The sequence below is a fragment of the Oncorhynchus kisutch genome, linkage group LG8 (genome assembly GCF_002021735.2).
Source record: "Oncorhynchus kisutch isolate 150728-3 linkage group LG8, Okis_V2, whole genome shotgun sequence".
In the NCBI taxonomy this organism is placed as follows: domain Eukaryota; kingdom Metazoa; phylum Chordata; class Actinopteri; order Salmoniformes; family Salmonidae; genus Oncorhynchus; species Oncorhynchus kisutch.
This window is the reverse complement of record NC_034181.2, coordinates 44,714,582-44,730,051: the sequence shown is the minus strand read 5'-3', so window position 1 is coordinate 44,730,051 and position 15,470 is coordinate 44,714,582. Positions and strand designations below refer to the sequence as shown.

General features: G+C 43.9%; 1 protein-coding gene across 1 annotated transcript in view; it reads right to left on the bottom strand.

The window, feature by feature from the left end:
- The window catches only part of kiaa0825 (KIAA0825 ortholog), a 153,221-nt gene that overhangs the window by 70,804 nt on the left and 66,947 nt on the right, over positions 1-15,470 (bottom strand). The window contains exons 18-19 of the mRNA XM_031830426.1: positions 14,514-14,672; positions 12,271-12,365 (exon numbers count right to left, since the gene is read on the bottom strand). Coding sequence (XP_031686286.1) covers positions 12,271-12,365; positions 14,514-14,672 — 254 coding nt within the window. The remainder of the gene's footprint in view (positions 1-12,270; positions 12,366-14,513; positions 14,673-15,470) is intronic.

Genomic DNA, 15,470 nt, shown 5'->3' with positions numbered 1-15,470 from the left:
TGTACCGCTGTCAAGACAAAGGAGGTGGACATGGGTGAAGCAATTTGGGAGAGAGAGAGAGAGAGAGAGAGAGAGAGAGAGAGAGAGAGAGGGGGGGGGGGGGAGAAAGAGAGAGAGAAAGAAGAAATAGTGAGGAGAGAGACAGAGGAAAGAGAGGAACGGAAAGAGAGAGGAGTTTAATGCAAAAATGGCCTAAACGTCATACATTGGGACAGGAGTCCAGGGGCCTCGTCAAACACGGTCACCGTTGGCAGTTAAAGAGACAAAACAACCAAATGTCAGCAATTACGTGCACTCTACAGAGTTACAGGGTCAGCAAGCAGGAGTGTTCAGGTCAGTGGATATGCCCTGTAGCCCACCATCCTCCATTCTGAGCCATTCAGGGAACACAATGATGTGAGCAATCTAACACAACAATGCATATCTTAACAGTTCCATTCGAGATATCAATGTTTTCTTCCTTTCCATCACACATGTGAAAAGAATACTAGGAGACACACGCACACGCACACACGCACACACACACACACACACACACACACACACACACACGCACACACACAGGCATATGTCTAACCACACAGCCTGTAGTGAGAGATGAGTGGATAATTACTTTGGCTTTGTGAACTTATCTTCCAGGGCCATGGGAAGGGCATATGTAGTGACAGGCTCTCCTTCTCAACCATGGTCCAACAACCTTCACCACACATCTACTACTAAAAGCCTGTATGTGTGTGTGTGTGTGTGTGTGTGTGTGTGTGTGTGTGTGTGTGTGTGTGTGTGTGTGTGTGTGTGTACGCACGCCCACACACAAACACACGCACACACGCGCACGCACACACCCAGAGTCTATTACAGATAAATGTCACCGAATCTCAATGACCGCTCAATGTGTCTTGGCTTTGAGAAGGCAAGCTGACCATCTGCCCAGGGGCTGGGGTGGAGGTCTGACCCCCTCATCAGGCAACCCTCTGGGGCATCAGATACACTTCCACCTGTACTCCAACCTCGAGGACAAGATGAGATCACCACTGAGACATCAGCCTGACAGGCCTGATTTATGCCAGAGACCTCTGGAGACACTAGTGTAGCAGGCTGTGGATCACCACATCATACAGACAGTAGTGATACTGATATCATAATAACAGAAGAGGGCAGGACACCATGTGAGTGTCTGGTCATGGAGGGGTGTAAAGTGGAAAGAATTTGGTCTAAAATATGAACCAAGCTGTTTTATGTCATACACCCCTAGAAGAAATTACCTAGAACCCAGGTAGATCCAGGTAGAACACTTTTGGGTTCCAGGTAGAACCCTTTCCACAGAGTACTACCTGCAACCAAAAAGGGTTATCCTGTGGGGACAGCTGGAAAACAACAACTTTTGGAACCCTTTTTTTCCGAAGAGAATTTACATTCTGTAGGGGACCTGTCATTATTTTTACAGAAAGTGTTTAGTTAGCCTAACACAAAAGTCTATGAAAAAAAAGGGAATTTCATTTCCCATTCTGAAGTATGATGGAGAAACAGCCAAACGGGGGCAACATGTTGAACATAGAGAAGTGGCAGTTGCTTGCCGTTAAATTAGCCCTGTAATTACCTGAAGGGGCCTTAATTGTGGAGTGTTCTGCTCCTAATACCTGTAAATGCTTTAGCAGGTTTGGAAGTGTAATTTATTGGCTAAATCAAGAGGAATTAAGGGGAAACAGGAGGCCTGCCAATCAGAATGGTGTTGTGTGTGTGTGGGGGGGGGGGGGTGATAGCTGTCTGGTTTGGGACTCTGTTTAGCACTACACTGTCATGTGAAACTACATCCACACAGTCATCTGAAGCTACAACTGCACAGTCATGTTAAACTACAACCACAGTATACAGTCATGTGAAACTACAACCACGCAGTCATCTGAAGCCACAACTACACAGTCAGGTGAAACTACAACTACACAGTGATCTGAAACTACAACCACACATTCAACTGAAATTACAACTACAGTCATGTGAAACTACAACTACACTACACATTAATCTGAAACTACAACTACACAGTCATGTGAAACTACAACTGCACTACACATCCATCGGAAACTACAACTACACAGCCATGTGAAACTACAACCAGACAGTCATCTGAAACTACAACTACATCCACACAGTCATGTGAAACTACAAATACAGTACACAGTCATGTGAAACTACAAATACAGTAGACAGTCATGTGAAACTACAAATACAACACACAGTCATGTGAAACTACAAATACAGTAGACAGTCATGTGAAACTACAACTACACAGTCATGTGAAACTACAAATACAGTACACAGTCATGTGAAACTACAAATACAGTAGACAGTCATGTGAAACTACAAATACAGCACACAGTCATGTGAAACTACAACTACACAGTCATGTGAAACTACAAATACAGTACACAGTCATGTGAAACTACAAATACAGTAGACAGTCATGTGAAACTACAACTACACAGTCATGTGAAACTACAACTACACAGTCATGTGAAACTACAAATACAGCACACAGTCATGTGAAACTACAACTACACAGTCATGTGAAACTACAACTACACAGTCATGTGAAACTACAAATACAGTACACAGTCATGTGAAACTACAACTACACAGTCATGTGAAACTACAACTACACAGTCATGTGAAACTACAACTACACAGTCATGTGAAACTACAAATACAGCACACAGTCATGTGAAACTACAACTACACAGTCATGTGAAACTACAACTACAGTACACAGTCATTTAAAACTACAACTACATCCACACAGTCATCTGAAACTACAAGTACACAGTCATGTGAAACTACAGTACACAGTCATTTAAAACTACAACTACATTCACTCAGTCATCTGAAACTACAACTACACAGTCATCTGAAACTACAACTACAGTACACAGTCATTTAAAACTACAACTACATCCACACAGTCATCTGAAACTACAACTACAGTACACAGTCATTTAAAACTACAACTACATCCACACAGTCATCTGAAACTACAACTACACAGTCATGTGAAACTACACCCAGGAAGTCATGTGAAACTACAACTACACAGTCATGTGAAACTACAACTACAGCACACAGTCATGTGAAACTACATACACACATATCTGAAAGTACAATTGCAGTCATTTGAACAGGACAACTTCAACCCTGCAATAGAAAACTACAGACTAAAATGTAGCCCCAAATGTTTGAGTAACAGATAACTAGTGTGAGTGAGTGAGCCTCCATCTCCAAGTCCTGGTCCCAGCCCATCACTAAGTCACAGATTAATGGTGACAGAAACGAATCCCTCTAATAATTATTTTCCTGGCCACCATGCAAATGGCGGAGTGCTTGGCACTTGGCGGACGAAGGTTGGAGGGGGTAATGAGACACGCGCAGGGGGTACGCCTCCCCAATCCAGAGCCACGGCATGCACGCCTCCCTCCCTTCACGCACGCCAGCCGCTGCTCGCCACCCGGCCTGTCATTAGATCTGTCGCATCCAGGGACCGCTTTTTTAATCAGGCACGGGTGGCTTTGTCACTCACTCTCCCGGCTGGGAGGACTTTAAAGCAGATTAAGGGGATCTCAGGCGGCGCAGTGACGAGTCGAGACTGGTGCTCACCGTGGCGGCATCTGATGGTAGAAGGAGCCGTGGCAAACAGCAACATGGCTGTTTTTCCCGTTGTTTGATCAGAGAGGAAATGAGTCTCATGGGCCGTTTGAGCCTGGAGAGGCGTTTCTCTAGCACTGCTGCTGGAGCTATCGGTGTAGAGAAATCGTTAGAGGGGCAAACAGCATATAGGCCACTGTCACCTCACTGTAGCCAACATAGACTATTCGACTGTAGTGACTCCATTTTCAGAACCGATTTACCCTGTATAACACATTGTTAGAAAGACAAGACTATTGTTTCAGATGGACCACACTGGGGCATCACACTGGAGGTGAGAATGGAAAGACAAGATAGAAAGTAAAGCAGAGAATAAGAGAGAGAAAAAGGAAGAGTGTGAGAGAGAGAGAAAGACCAGGAGAGGGGAGAAGTTCGGCTCTGCCTGCCTACCTGACAGTTGACTCAGTTGGATGTGACTTTCACAGTCTGCTGGCGGTTTGTGTGGAAGCCATCACATCTGTGACTCGGCGCTTGATTAATGAGCCTCTCAACCTGTCTGTGCCGTGTGAGGAAGGGCCACGGCCTTATCCCAGGCATCACTGATTTATTCGCCTTCGGAGCAAACCACCAGATATCACACACGCACACACGTGTGCGCGCGGGCATACACACAGACCACTACACAGACACTCACTCACACACATATGCATGCACACACACACATGCACGCACACACAATACACACAAAACTGCACCAGGGGCGTCATTTATAACCGCTGCGTACGTTTAAAACTAAATATCTGTGTGCGCCATTTCTGAAAAGACTGCACATGCCCCAAAATATCGAGATTCATAAACTTGGTGCATGCCATACATACGTATGTTTCCCGTTGTAAATCAGACCAGTCCTGAAACTGTGCGTGGGTAAACGAGAACTAAAACTCCGCCTTGAAAAATACGCATCATTCCAACAAGCTCTCACAGTCTCAAGACAGAATTAGACGTTCATCCATGTTTCTCAAACATCAAATTTCGAAGTTGTCCCAAAATGTCAAATCTTGAAGTTGTTCCAAAAGTGTTGAAGGCTAACTTTAGGTATTAACTCCACATTTTTTAAGGTTAGGTATGGAATGGTTAGGAATGGTTATGGAAAGGGTTAAGGTTTTGGATAGGCTTAAAACAAAATTCAAAAAAATAGTTTTCTATTGTTGGATTCAAACATGCAACCTTGGGCACCAGAGGCAGATGCTTACGCCCAACCATCATCCCTGTCCATAAAACCGAAACCTACTTGAAGGTAACAGCGCTCACTGTTGCCCCCTAGTGGCCAGTTTCCACGTCATCACCCAATGTCCTCAGACACGGAGGGAGGTTGAATACTGACTTGTACCATGGGTGACATGGCTGAATATGAACCCAGGAATTTATTCTGCAATGATTATGAAAATACGTATGATATATTATGTTTATAAATTAAATATTGTTTACTTATTGTTTACTTATAAAAATCAGAAATGAGGTGAACCGTCTGTTCTACGTTAAACTGCGCTCCGGATCGGACCGCACAGAGAAATATACTTGAAATAGGGTCTAGTTGATCTATTTACTATTGTAAAGTGGGTCCAATTAACTGAGAAATGGGACGTTGTAGGCCTATAAGCTTCTTCGTGAGTATGAAACCATCACAGTCAGAAAAGGTGAACAATTTATTCTGTAATGATCATGGAAATAAGATTGGAAATACATTCGGTGCTTATTTCTAATTCTTTTTAGAATGCAAAGATGCAACCCCCCCCAATTTTTTCTTTCTTCTCACTAATGGCAAATGATTGCATTTTATTTACCTGTGTTTTTTAAAATTGTGAATAAGCATGTCATCATATCCCCCATCTCCACAAAATACTAGGCTACTTGCTTGCTTGCAATGCAATACTTCAACCACTAGAAACTGGGCGTACACATGGTCTGAATTTTGCGGGAGCTCAGCACATTCTTATGTCAAGTTGAGTTTTTATAAATGCCACATTTTGTGTGAAAACTGGCACACGCACTTTTTGTTGTTGTTGGTATATTTGGTATGCAATGATTATAAATGAGGCCACAAATGACAGCTAACGAAAAACGTAATATGTCAGTGCTGTCCAAATGGAGAAGTACAACAAAACAAGTGTGTAGAACCGACGAGACAAAATATATATTCCAGCAACAGGGAGGGACACCACCACGAGGGAACAGAGGAGAAAAAGGGAGTCCTTGCTCAATGACACATCACATGCTACTGACTTTCAAAAGTGACAGTCTTTTTGAATTTCCTAGCTCACAAGATGGAGGACGCCCGACGGCTTCAGAAACGGGCTGTTTCTTCCGTACCGCAGAAACATCACTCTCCCTAACCTTGATAGCTCTGTTCTGCCTGTGATGTCGGAGTTCATCGAGTCCAGAGGTGAGTAGGCTACTTTTCAAATGGAATCCATTACAGTTATGAGTTACCTGTCCAAAATTGTCATCGGTAACATCCTTTTTGGATGACTTTCCCCTTAAGAGGAATTCAAAGAAGAAGAAAGGGTCCATCAAATGCATTTGGTGTGTCGTCATAGTGGTCTCTGATTTGGGGTCAGACTCGTTCAGGTGGAACAAACACACTTGCGCCTTTTATCTATGCCGAATTGAATGTCATTGGGAAAACAGAAAGTTATCAAGGCAACGTCCTTTCCGAATTCAAAAGTAATCCAATAAGTAATCATATACTTTTTCAAAAGTATTTGTAATCTGATTAAATATTTATTTGCTGGCAAGGTAACTGATTACAGTGACAGTTTTTTTGTAAACAGATTACATGTAGCTGATTGCATGTCATCAGTTACTAACCAATCTTGGTCGAGTCACATATGTCCCCAACCTAGGGGGGGCACCCCGCATAGGGTGTGCCACTGTTTAGTGGGGGCGTGGGACCTTCCCTGATTTGAGGGGTAAAATAATGAATTGTGATTGTTTATAAGCAATCTCAAATTATGCACAAATCTGTGTTGCTTTAGGTTAGAAATAAGTGGTAAAATGCCAGAGGAAGACACAACTCTGATACACATGGGAATATCTTTGCTTTGTCTTTATGACATTCAGCATCTGAGCTACAACCTTTTAAAGTCGAAGAGTCAAAGAAATTGCGTGAAAAAAAATTGTGCGACTCTGACGCTGTCAATTGATCTGTTCACTTTCTGCAAAAGAGAATATGTACAGATGAAGTCGGAAGTTTACATACACCTTAGCCAAATACATTTAAACTCAGTTTTTCACAATTCCTGACACTTAATCCTAGTAAAAAATTCCCTGTTTCAGGTCAGTTAGGATCACCACTTTATTTTAAGAATGTGAAATGTCAATAACAGTAGAGAGAATTATTTATTTCAGCTTTTATTTCTTTCATCACATTCCCAGTAGGTCAGAAGTTTACATACACTCAATTCGTATTTGGTAGAATTGCCTTTAAATGGTTTAACTTGGGTCAAAAGTTTCGGGGAGCCATCCACAAGCATCCCACAATAAGTTGCTCCCAATTGCTTCCAAGGATGAACCAGACTTGTGGAGGCCGACATTTTTTTCTGAGGTCTTCACTGATTTATTTTGATTTGCCCATGATGTCAAGCAAAGAGGCACTGAGTTAGAAGGTAGTCATTGAAATACATCCATAGGTACACCTCCAATTGACTCAAATGATGTCAATAAGCCTATCAGAAGCTTTTATGACATCATTTTCTGGAATTTTCCAACTGTTTAAACGCACAATCCACTTAGTGTATGTAAACTCCTGACCCACTGGAATTGTTATACAGTAAATTATAAGTGAAATAATTTGTCTCTAAACAATTGTTGGGAAAATGACTTGTGTTGTGCACAAAGTAGACTTGCCGAAACTATAGTTTGTCAACAAGAAATTAGTGGAGAGTTTTAATGACTCCAACCTAAGTGTATGTAACGTTCCGACTTCAACAGTATATTTAATTTGAGGGTTCATATAAATGATCACAATAAACCTTATTTGGTAGAGGAATAACATTTTGGAAAATCAGGTCTAGACTTTATTTTCCTGATCCATTAGTATAATTAAATAGCCTATCAAAAGAGGTCTCGTTAAACTACGTTGAATTGCAGAAACTGAGCTTCAAAACAACTAAATGGTGACATTTTTCAAAGAGGGCCCTGAGGAAAAAAACGCTTGGGAAACGCTGAGATCAATTTAAAACTCCACAGAGATAAACAAGCATCACCTTTAAGACGAATAAACAACAGTCCTCTCCTCCCCCTTCACCCTTCCCTCCCTCCCTAGCCGAGACCATTCATTCAGGCATGTTGAGAACCAGAGAGCCTCTCCTCAGGTTGATCAGCATCCGTGGAGAAAGAAAGATGAACATTCTGACATATTTGTTTTGACTTTATTCCCAGGGAAAAAGCCCACCATATGGTGGCGGTTTGGAACAGATGGTATTTGTCTACTTCCTGAAAGCACTGTGTCTATCGCAGTGATTTAAAAATCTACTCATCCGTGTGGTGGCGTGGACTGGCATTTCCCACAAAGCACTGCACTACTATTGTACCAGAGGCGGTAGTACCAGTGACAATGCAGAAGAAATTCTGAACTTTTCAGCTCATATGTACGGTATGACTCTATACAATGTATCGATATTCTCACTGTACATTGTTTCACATGCGCTTGAATTTTTTTGGGGGAAACATGCTCTGAAGAAGAGCGTCTGCTAAATCACCAAAATGCCAAATATAAAATGTGAGCTGACATGTAGTTCTGGGGGACGATTTTGGGAGGCTCTGTCTTAGTTGTCAGGTAGCAGGCCTGGAGGGCTAGCGAGGATTAATCAGGCTGGTTCTGTTGAAAATCTCAACCTGAAGATGATGGATGACATGCCGGCCACAGAAGCGCCAAAGTGACAGGTGACAAAGAAGGACACCCACACCTGTATAAATCCTCTACGCTCCTGTCGGCCTCAACAACAGTGTCAAGGTGTGTGTGTGTGTGTGTGCTGTCCTGTCCCGTAAATGAAGCCATCCCACCACTAATTTAACAAGTCTCCTGTAACACACTGGCTTCTTAAATGTAAAGATTCACCCATTTGTGAATGTTATTTTTTTTTTTTTTTGTGCATCTCTGAGTGATGTTCTATCGAATCCCTGGGTCAATTCATGTTGTCTGTGTGTGTATCTGAGCTACTGCCGTTCAAGCAGGCAGAAATCCGCTCAGAATGACACCGGGGTTTTAATAGGAATATGTCTATCATACATGTCAGATTTCAATACTGGCCGATGTCATAACGTGGAAGGTTGTCTTCTAACGAGCTAGCCACCCAGCCCATAGAGAGAGCATTGCATTGTGGGTTTCGTAGTCGACTTGAGCTGCAACAATTCCCTCAACGATTTACACATGTTGCTACCAACCTTATTATAATGACAAACATTTCAAGGAATGAGTGGTTTCGGGTGGATTTATCCCTTAACTCCTAGCCCCTCCATTATAATGTGATCTAAAGTCCAGACACTCAAACTATCATGCCACTGGCACAATACAATATACCCTGGGTGAACGGGCTAGGCTGGGCTGTGGACTCACAGACAAGGAGACTGGCTAAATCTTATCAAATCTTCTCAGTGGCAATAAGGAAGATGAGTTAGTGGAGAGGACAAAGTCACAAAGTCACCTCTGAAGTAAAGTGTAACGAAAGTTGTGTATGAACTGGCCTAGTTGTTATTGCTTTACTCAATGTGATATAAATGAGTGTCATCCTCATCATCGCCATCATTCTCACTACGATATCATCTACTTCCTCCATCGGCTCCTCATCATCATGTTTTTCAACCAAGTCTGTCCTCCTATGCTTTGAGGGGTTCTCCATGCCCTCCCAGAGGCACCACAGAAGAAGGAGAGAGGGTCCAGGGAAAACTTTGACAGCTTAGAGCTATCCCGCAAACTTCTTCTTCTCTGAGCGTCTCAGTCAAATCCAAAGCCAGTTGGTAATCCCCTGTAAACCTGCTCCTCTCTCAACAAAGAGCAGACTAATGAGGCAAACTAGACAATCGTGGACGCTTTTACTGCACGATTAGGATGAATTACGAATGATATAATATTCTATATGTACACCCTCCCTACTCGCCTTCTCTGCCATCCTCGACTGCTCACCCTTTCGCTCTCTCTTTGTCCTCTCTCTTTCCCCTCGTCCCTCTCTTCCATGCCAGAATTATCTCTATTATCTCTGTTTCGCTCTCCCTCTCTTTCTCCCCCTCTCTCTCTCTCCCTTTCTCTCTCTCTCTTCCTCTCTTTCTCTTACCTTCTCTCACCCTCCCTCTCTCTCCTCATACAGTTCTGCCATCCCCATTCAGGGCCATTCATGAATAATCCTTGCAGTAATTTGGCTCAGACGAGGCCTGACAGTATCTGTTTTGAACACATGTGCAACAAAGTGGTGGTGGCGGTGGGGGGCTGAGAGGAGTAGGGGGCTGAGCCCAGGGACACGGGCGCGTTGCACTTCACCCTTGTTAGAACAGTGTCCTTGGCAGAGACGCAGAGCTTGCCCTTTGTTAGAAGGTGCGTGTAACAATGAGGTTGATTTAAAATGGATTTCATGTGGCCAGCGAGACAAGGTGCACTAGCCTTACGGCAGCCTGATAGCTCTCAGGGTGACAGCTGTGAATTGAGGTCTGAGTGTGGGCTGAAGTATTGCTGCCTAATATGTGTCACCTACCTGCATAAATATTTATGCCCCTGTTCAAAGCAGGGAAGGAGGGAGGAGGGGAAGGGAGAGAAAGTTGGAAAAGTTGAGCACCGCTTCAATCAGGTGACATGAGGATCTAAATTAGCCCCCTCTCCCCAGTTGATAATAACCTCTTCAAGGCCTTGTGACGGAATACACCTTTACAGATGTAGGATCTTAATTTGAGCCAGTTTGCTACAGCAGGAAAACAATCCTGCAGCAACAGGAAATGTGGATTATTATTTGGATTATAATTCATGGACATTTTTTGTAGGAGTTGGTACATTTTTTGTAGGGGTTGGTACATTTTTTGTAAGGGAAAATCAAGTATGACATTTCAAGGTGGAAATAACAATCTTCAGAAGCCCTTTTAACACTATAAGTTTTACATTTCCTGTATTGCATTTCCTGCATTCTCCAGCAACAGGGTGATCAAATTAAGATCCAACCTCTGCATCATGGCACACTACAAGCTCATCATATATACACACATCTCAGTACACCCACACAGATAATAGGATAGAGCAGAGGGCCAGGAGTTCTTCCTGGGCTTGCACCCTATCTCACACCACTCTACATACCACTCACACCCCTCTACATTCCACTCACACCCCTCTACATTACACTCACACCCCTCTACATTCCACTCACACCCCTCTACATTCCACTCACACCACTCTACATTCCACTCACACCACTCTACATTCCACTCACACCCCTTTACATTCCACTCACACCCCTCTACATTCCACTCACACCCCTCTACATTCCACTCTACATTCCACTCACACCACTCTACATTCCACTCACACCACTCTACATTCTACTCACACCACTCTACATTACCACTCACACCACTCTACATTCCACTCTACATTCCACTCACACCACTCTACATTCCACTCACACCATTCTACATTCCACTCACACCCCTCTACATTTCACTCACACCACTCTACATTCCACTCACACCACTCTACATTTCCACTCACACCACTCTACATTCCACTCTACATTCCACTCACACCACTCTACATTCCACTCACACCCACTCTACATTCCACTCACACCCCTCTACATTCCACTCACACCCCTCTACATTCCACTCACACCCCTCTACATTCCACTCACACCACTCTACATTCCACTCACAACCTCTACATTCCACTCACACCCCTCTACATTCCACTCACACCCCTTTACATTCCACTCACACCACTCTACATTCCACTCTACATTCCACTCACACCACTCTACATTCCACTCACACCCCTCTACATTCCACTCACACCACTCTACATTCCACTCACACCCCTCTACATTCCACTCACACCCCTCTACATTCCACTCACACCACTCTACATTCCACTCACAACCTCTACATTCCACTCACACCCCTCTACATTCCACTCACACCCCTTTACATTCCACTCACACCACTCTACATTCCACTCTACATTCCACTCACACCACTCTACATTCCACTCACACCACTCTACATTCCACTCACACCACTCTACATTCCACTCACACCCCTCTACATTCCACTCACACCCCTCTACATTCCACTCACACTCGTCACAAAGCTTGTAACAGTAGTTGAATACTTTTGTCTTGTTATTTTCTAAGAAATGCATACTCTTTGACTGTTTTCTGTCTCTCCTTTCCTTCCATGAAACTCACAGGAGCCCCGGTCTTTTGATAAAAAAGTAAGAGTGCAAAGTCGCCATCCACAAAAAGTGTCCCGTCTGACGTTTTTTTGGTGAAGGGGGAGATCCGGGGAAATACATTCATAAAAGAGGAAACTCAACCGCCTAGGTATTGTATGTTTATGTGCCGCAAAGTATCTCTTCATCAGCTCAAAAGAGGGTGGAGCCATTACCTGTTGACCAGGAGTGCTCTCAAGGTCACCTGACTCATCCCCTGGTAAGTTGGCAGCAGTGTGGCCCAGTCCCAGGCCCAGTCTCCCACGGCTGCCTGTTGATATATGAGGAGACACTATTGTTAGTTATTAATCTGAGTTAATATGATCAGTAAATTACAGCTCCAGCTGGGGTGGACTAACTAAGGAGGAGGGGGGGTCCTGAACGAGGACGAAGACACGCCATATCAATCATGTCCGCACAAGAAGGTTTTTATTCCAATAAGACAGCAATTAATTTATAAATCCATTTGGGGGGATGTAGCCATCATTTATAAAAAGATAAATACATTTTGGGAGGGGAGTCGTTACTCTTCGAACTGTTTTCTCCATGGCACACCGCCCAGCCCCCCCTTTCTCTTTCACTCTCTTCCCCCCCCCCCCCCACCCCCCCTCTCTCTCTCTCTCTCTCTCTTTCTCTTTCTCTCTCCCCGCCTTTGTGAGCAGGGAAGAACCGCACTTTGTCGGAAAGGCAAATTAAATTCCGATTGCTTTGATTGCCAAAATGTCACTCTTAACTCCAGGGCTGAGTTTAATTGACCAAAAGGAGGAGAAGCGTGACTACTGCACCCTTCCCTCCATCCTCCCCCCCCCCCCCCTCTTCTCCCTCAGAGGTGATGATGGATCTGGCTTTTTTCTCTCCTCCCTCCATTTGATTTGACAAACAACACAGGCACCTAAAGCGGAGAAGGCATTTTAAATCATTCTCTTGAATAGGGATGGTTCTATGCAAGCTATGCAGCCTCCTCTGATAACCGAGAGAAAACAGAAAGCCAGAGGATTATAGTGTGTCGCTCTAAGAACAATAGCAGAAACGCAGGTCTTTTAGAAGGGATCACAACAGCATCAACGCATCCCAAAGAGGTACAAAGAGAAAAATGTATCTGGAAAATATGGGACTTTGTTGATTGTTATGTATGATATCGCTGGTGTGTCCCATGACAGAGAAGTTATCTCACATTGAACCTAACTACCTGTAGCTCCTAAAATATCAGACATTTTAACTTGGCGTTGATGCGAAGCTTAGGGGAGAACGTTTGGGGTAATGGGGCTTCTGCTCAAAGCCTTGAAGAGCTGTACATTAAAAGTCGCTTTAAAAATAAAAGGTAAAAATGCCTCTTCTCGTTCACCTTTTAATGTTTCTTTGGACTCCTTCACAAACATAAATGCTGTTCTGAGAGAGAGAGAGAGAGAGAGAGAGAGCGAGAGAGAGGAGAGGAAGACCTATGGAGAATAGTGAAATCTCCAAAAAGCTTCTGAGGTGGTCACTGTGCCCAGTACTCCCCATTCCAACACAACTTTAGTGGCCTTGACCCAACTTTAAAGACACATACAGGTAACTGCTAAAATAATGGATCAGCAGCATAAAGAGTCTTAATAGAGCGATGGGCCACCAAGAGCCAGAACAGCTTCAATGCACCTTGGTATAGATTCTACAAGTGTCTGGAACTCTACTGGAGGGATGTGACACCATTCTTCCATAGAAAATTCCATAATTTGGTGGTTTTGTTGATGGTGGTAGAAAACGCTGTCTCAGGCACTGCTCCAGAATCGACCATCAGTGTTCAGTTGGGTCGAGATCTGGTAACTGAGATGGCCATGGCATATGGCTTACATCGTTTTCATGACCATTCAATGACCACTCGTGACCTGTGGATAGGGGCATTTCCATCCAATGGGAGCATAGCCATGGTTTGCCAAAATAATGGCCTGCCCAGCACTTTTGTAAATGATCCTAAGCATGATGGGATGTTAATTGCTCAACAATAGAACCGCTGGGTCTCGCTGGACCCCCCATCAAGCTAATAAGCAGTCATTCTGACTTAACTGAGGAACCACACCTGTGTAGAAGCAACTGCAACTGAGAAAGACAATTATAAACTGGGTGGATCCAGCCCTGAATGCTGATTGGCTGAAAGCCATGGTATACCACGAGTATGACAAAACATTTATTTTTAATGTTCTAATTATGTTTGTAACCAGTTTATAATGGCAACAAGGCACCTCAGGTGTTTGTGGATTATATGGCCAATATACCACAGCTAAGGGCTTTATCCAGGCCCTCCTAATTGCGTTGTGATTAAAAACAGCCCTTAGCCGTGGTATATTGGCCCTATACCACACCCCCGTGCCTTATTGCTTAACTATAGCTTTCAATTGAAACAATGGTATCAAAAAATAAGAAGAATGGACAGAGGACCCACCTGGTCTAACTTGTTGCTGCCGATGTGGTCAAACTGGTGGAGGGGGTTGAACCGGGGTGAGGGGTGACCAGGGCTGTCTGTTCCCAGGTCAAAGGTCACTGTCTGAGGAGAGTCAATTGGGGGGTCACTGGACACACACAGCTTGGACCTCAACAGTGGCTGGAGAAACACACAGAACAGAAGGATGGAGGGAGGGAGAGAGAGGTCAGAGAGTTTGCATTTCACACTTTTTTCATGAACACAGGGGCAAGTACAGCTGTCCTCAAAGACAATTATCTGGAAGGTCATTTAGCACAATTCCTATTATATCTTTGCCATTTTAATTAGTACATCTCTGATTTAAAAAAGTACAGACCCAGACATAATGGACACTGGGATGCTCTCCTTCTACCTATTCCCTGTTTGATTGGCCCAACAGAAGTAGAAACTAATCAGTTTCAGATATAGTTCCAGAGATCCAGTAATGGACATTGGAATGGTCTCTGTCTGTCTGTCTGTCTGTCGTCTGTCTGTCTGTCTGTCTGTCTGTCTGTCTGTCTGTCTGTCTGTCTGTCTGTCTGTCTGTCTGTCTGTCTGTCTGTCTGTCTGTCTGTCTGTCTGTCTGTCTCTGTCTCTCTCTCCCTCTCTCTCTGTCTCTCTCTCTCTGTCTCTCTCTCTGTCTCTCTCTCTCTGTCTCTCTCTCTCTCTCTCTCTCTGCCTCTCTCTCTCTGTCTCTCTCTCTTTCTCTCTCGCTCCCTCTGTCTCTCTCTCTCTCTCTCTCTCTCTGTCTCTCTCTCTCTCTGTCTCTCTCTCTCTGTCTCTCTCTCTCTCTCTCTCGCCCCCTCTGTCTCTGTCTCTCTCAATATCTCTCTCTTCCCCCTCTGTCTGTCTGTCTGTCTGTCTGTCTGTCTGTCTGTCTGTCTGTCTGTCTCACTGTCTCTCTGTCTCGGTCTCTCTGTCTGTCTCTCTCTCTGTCTC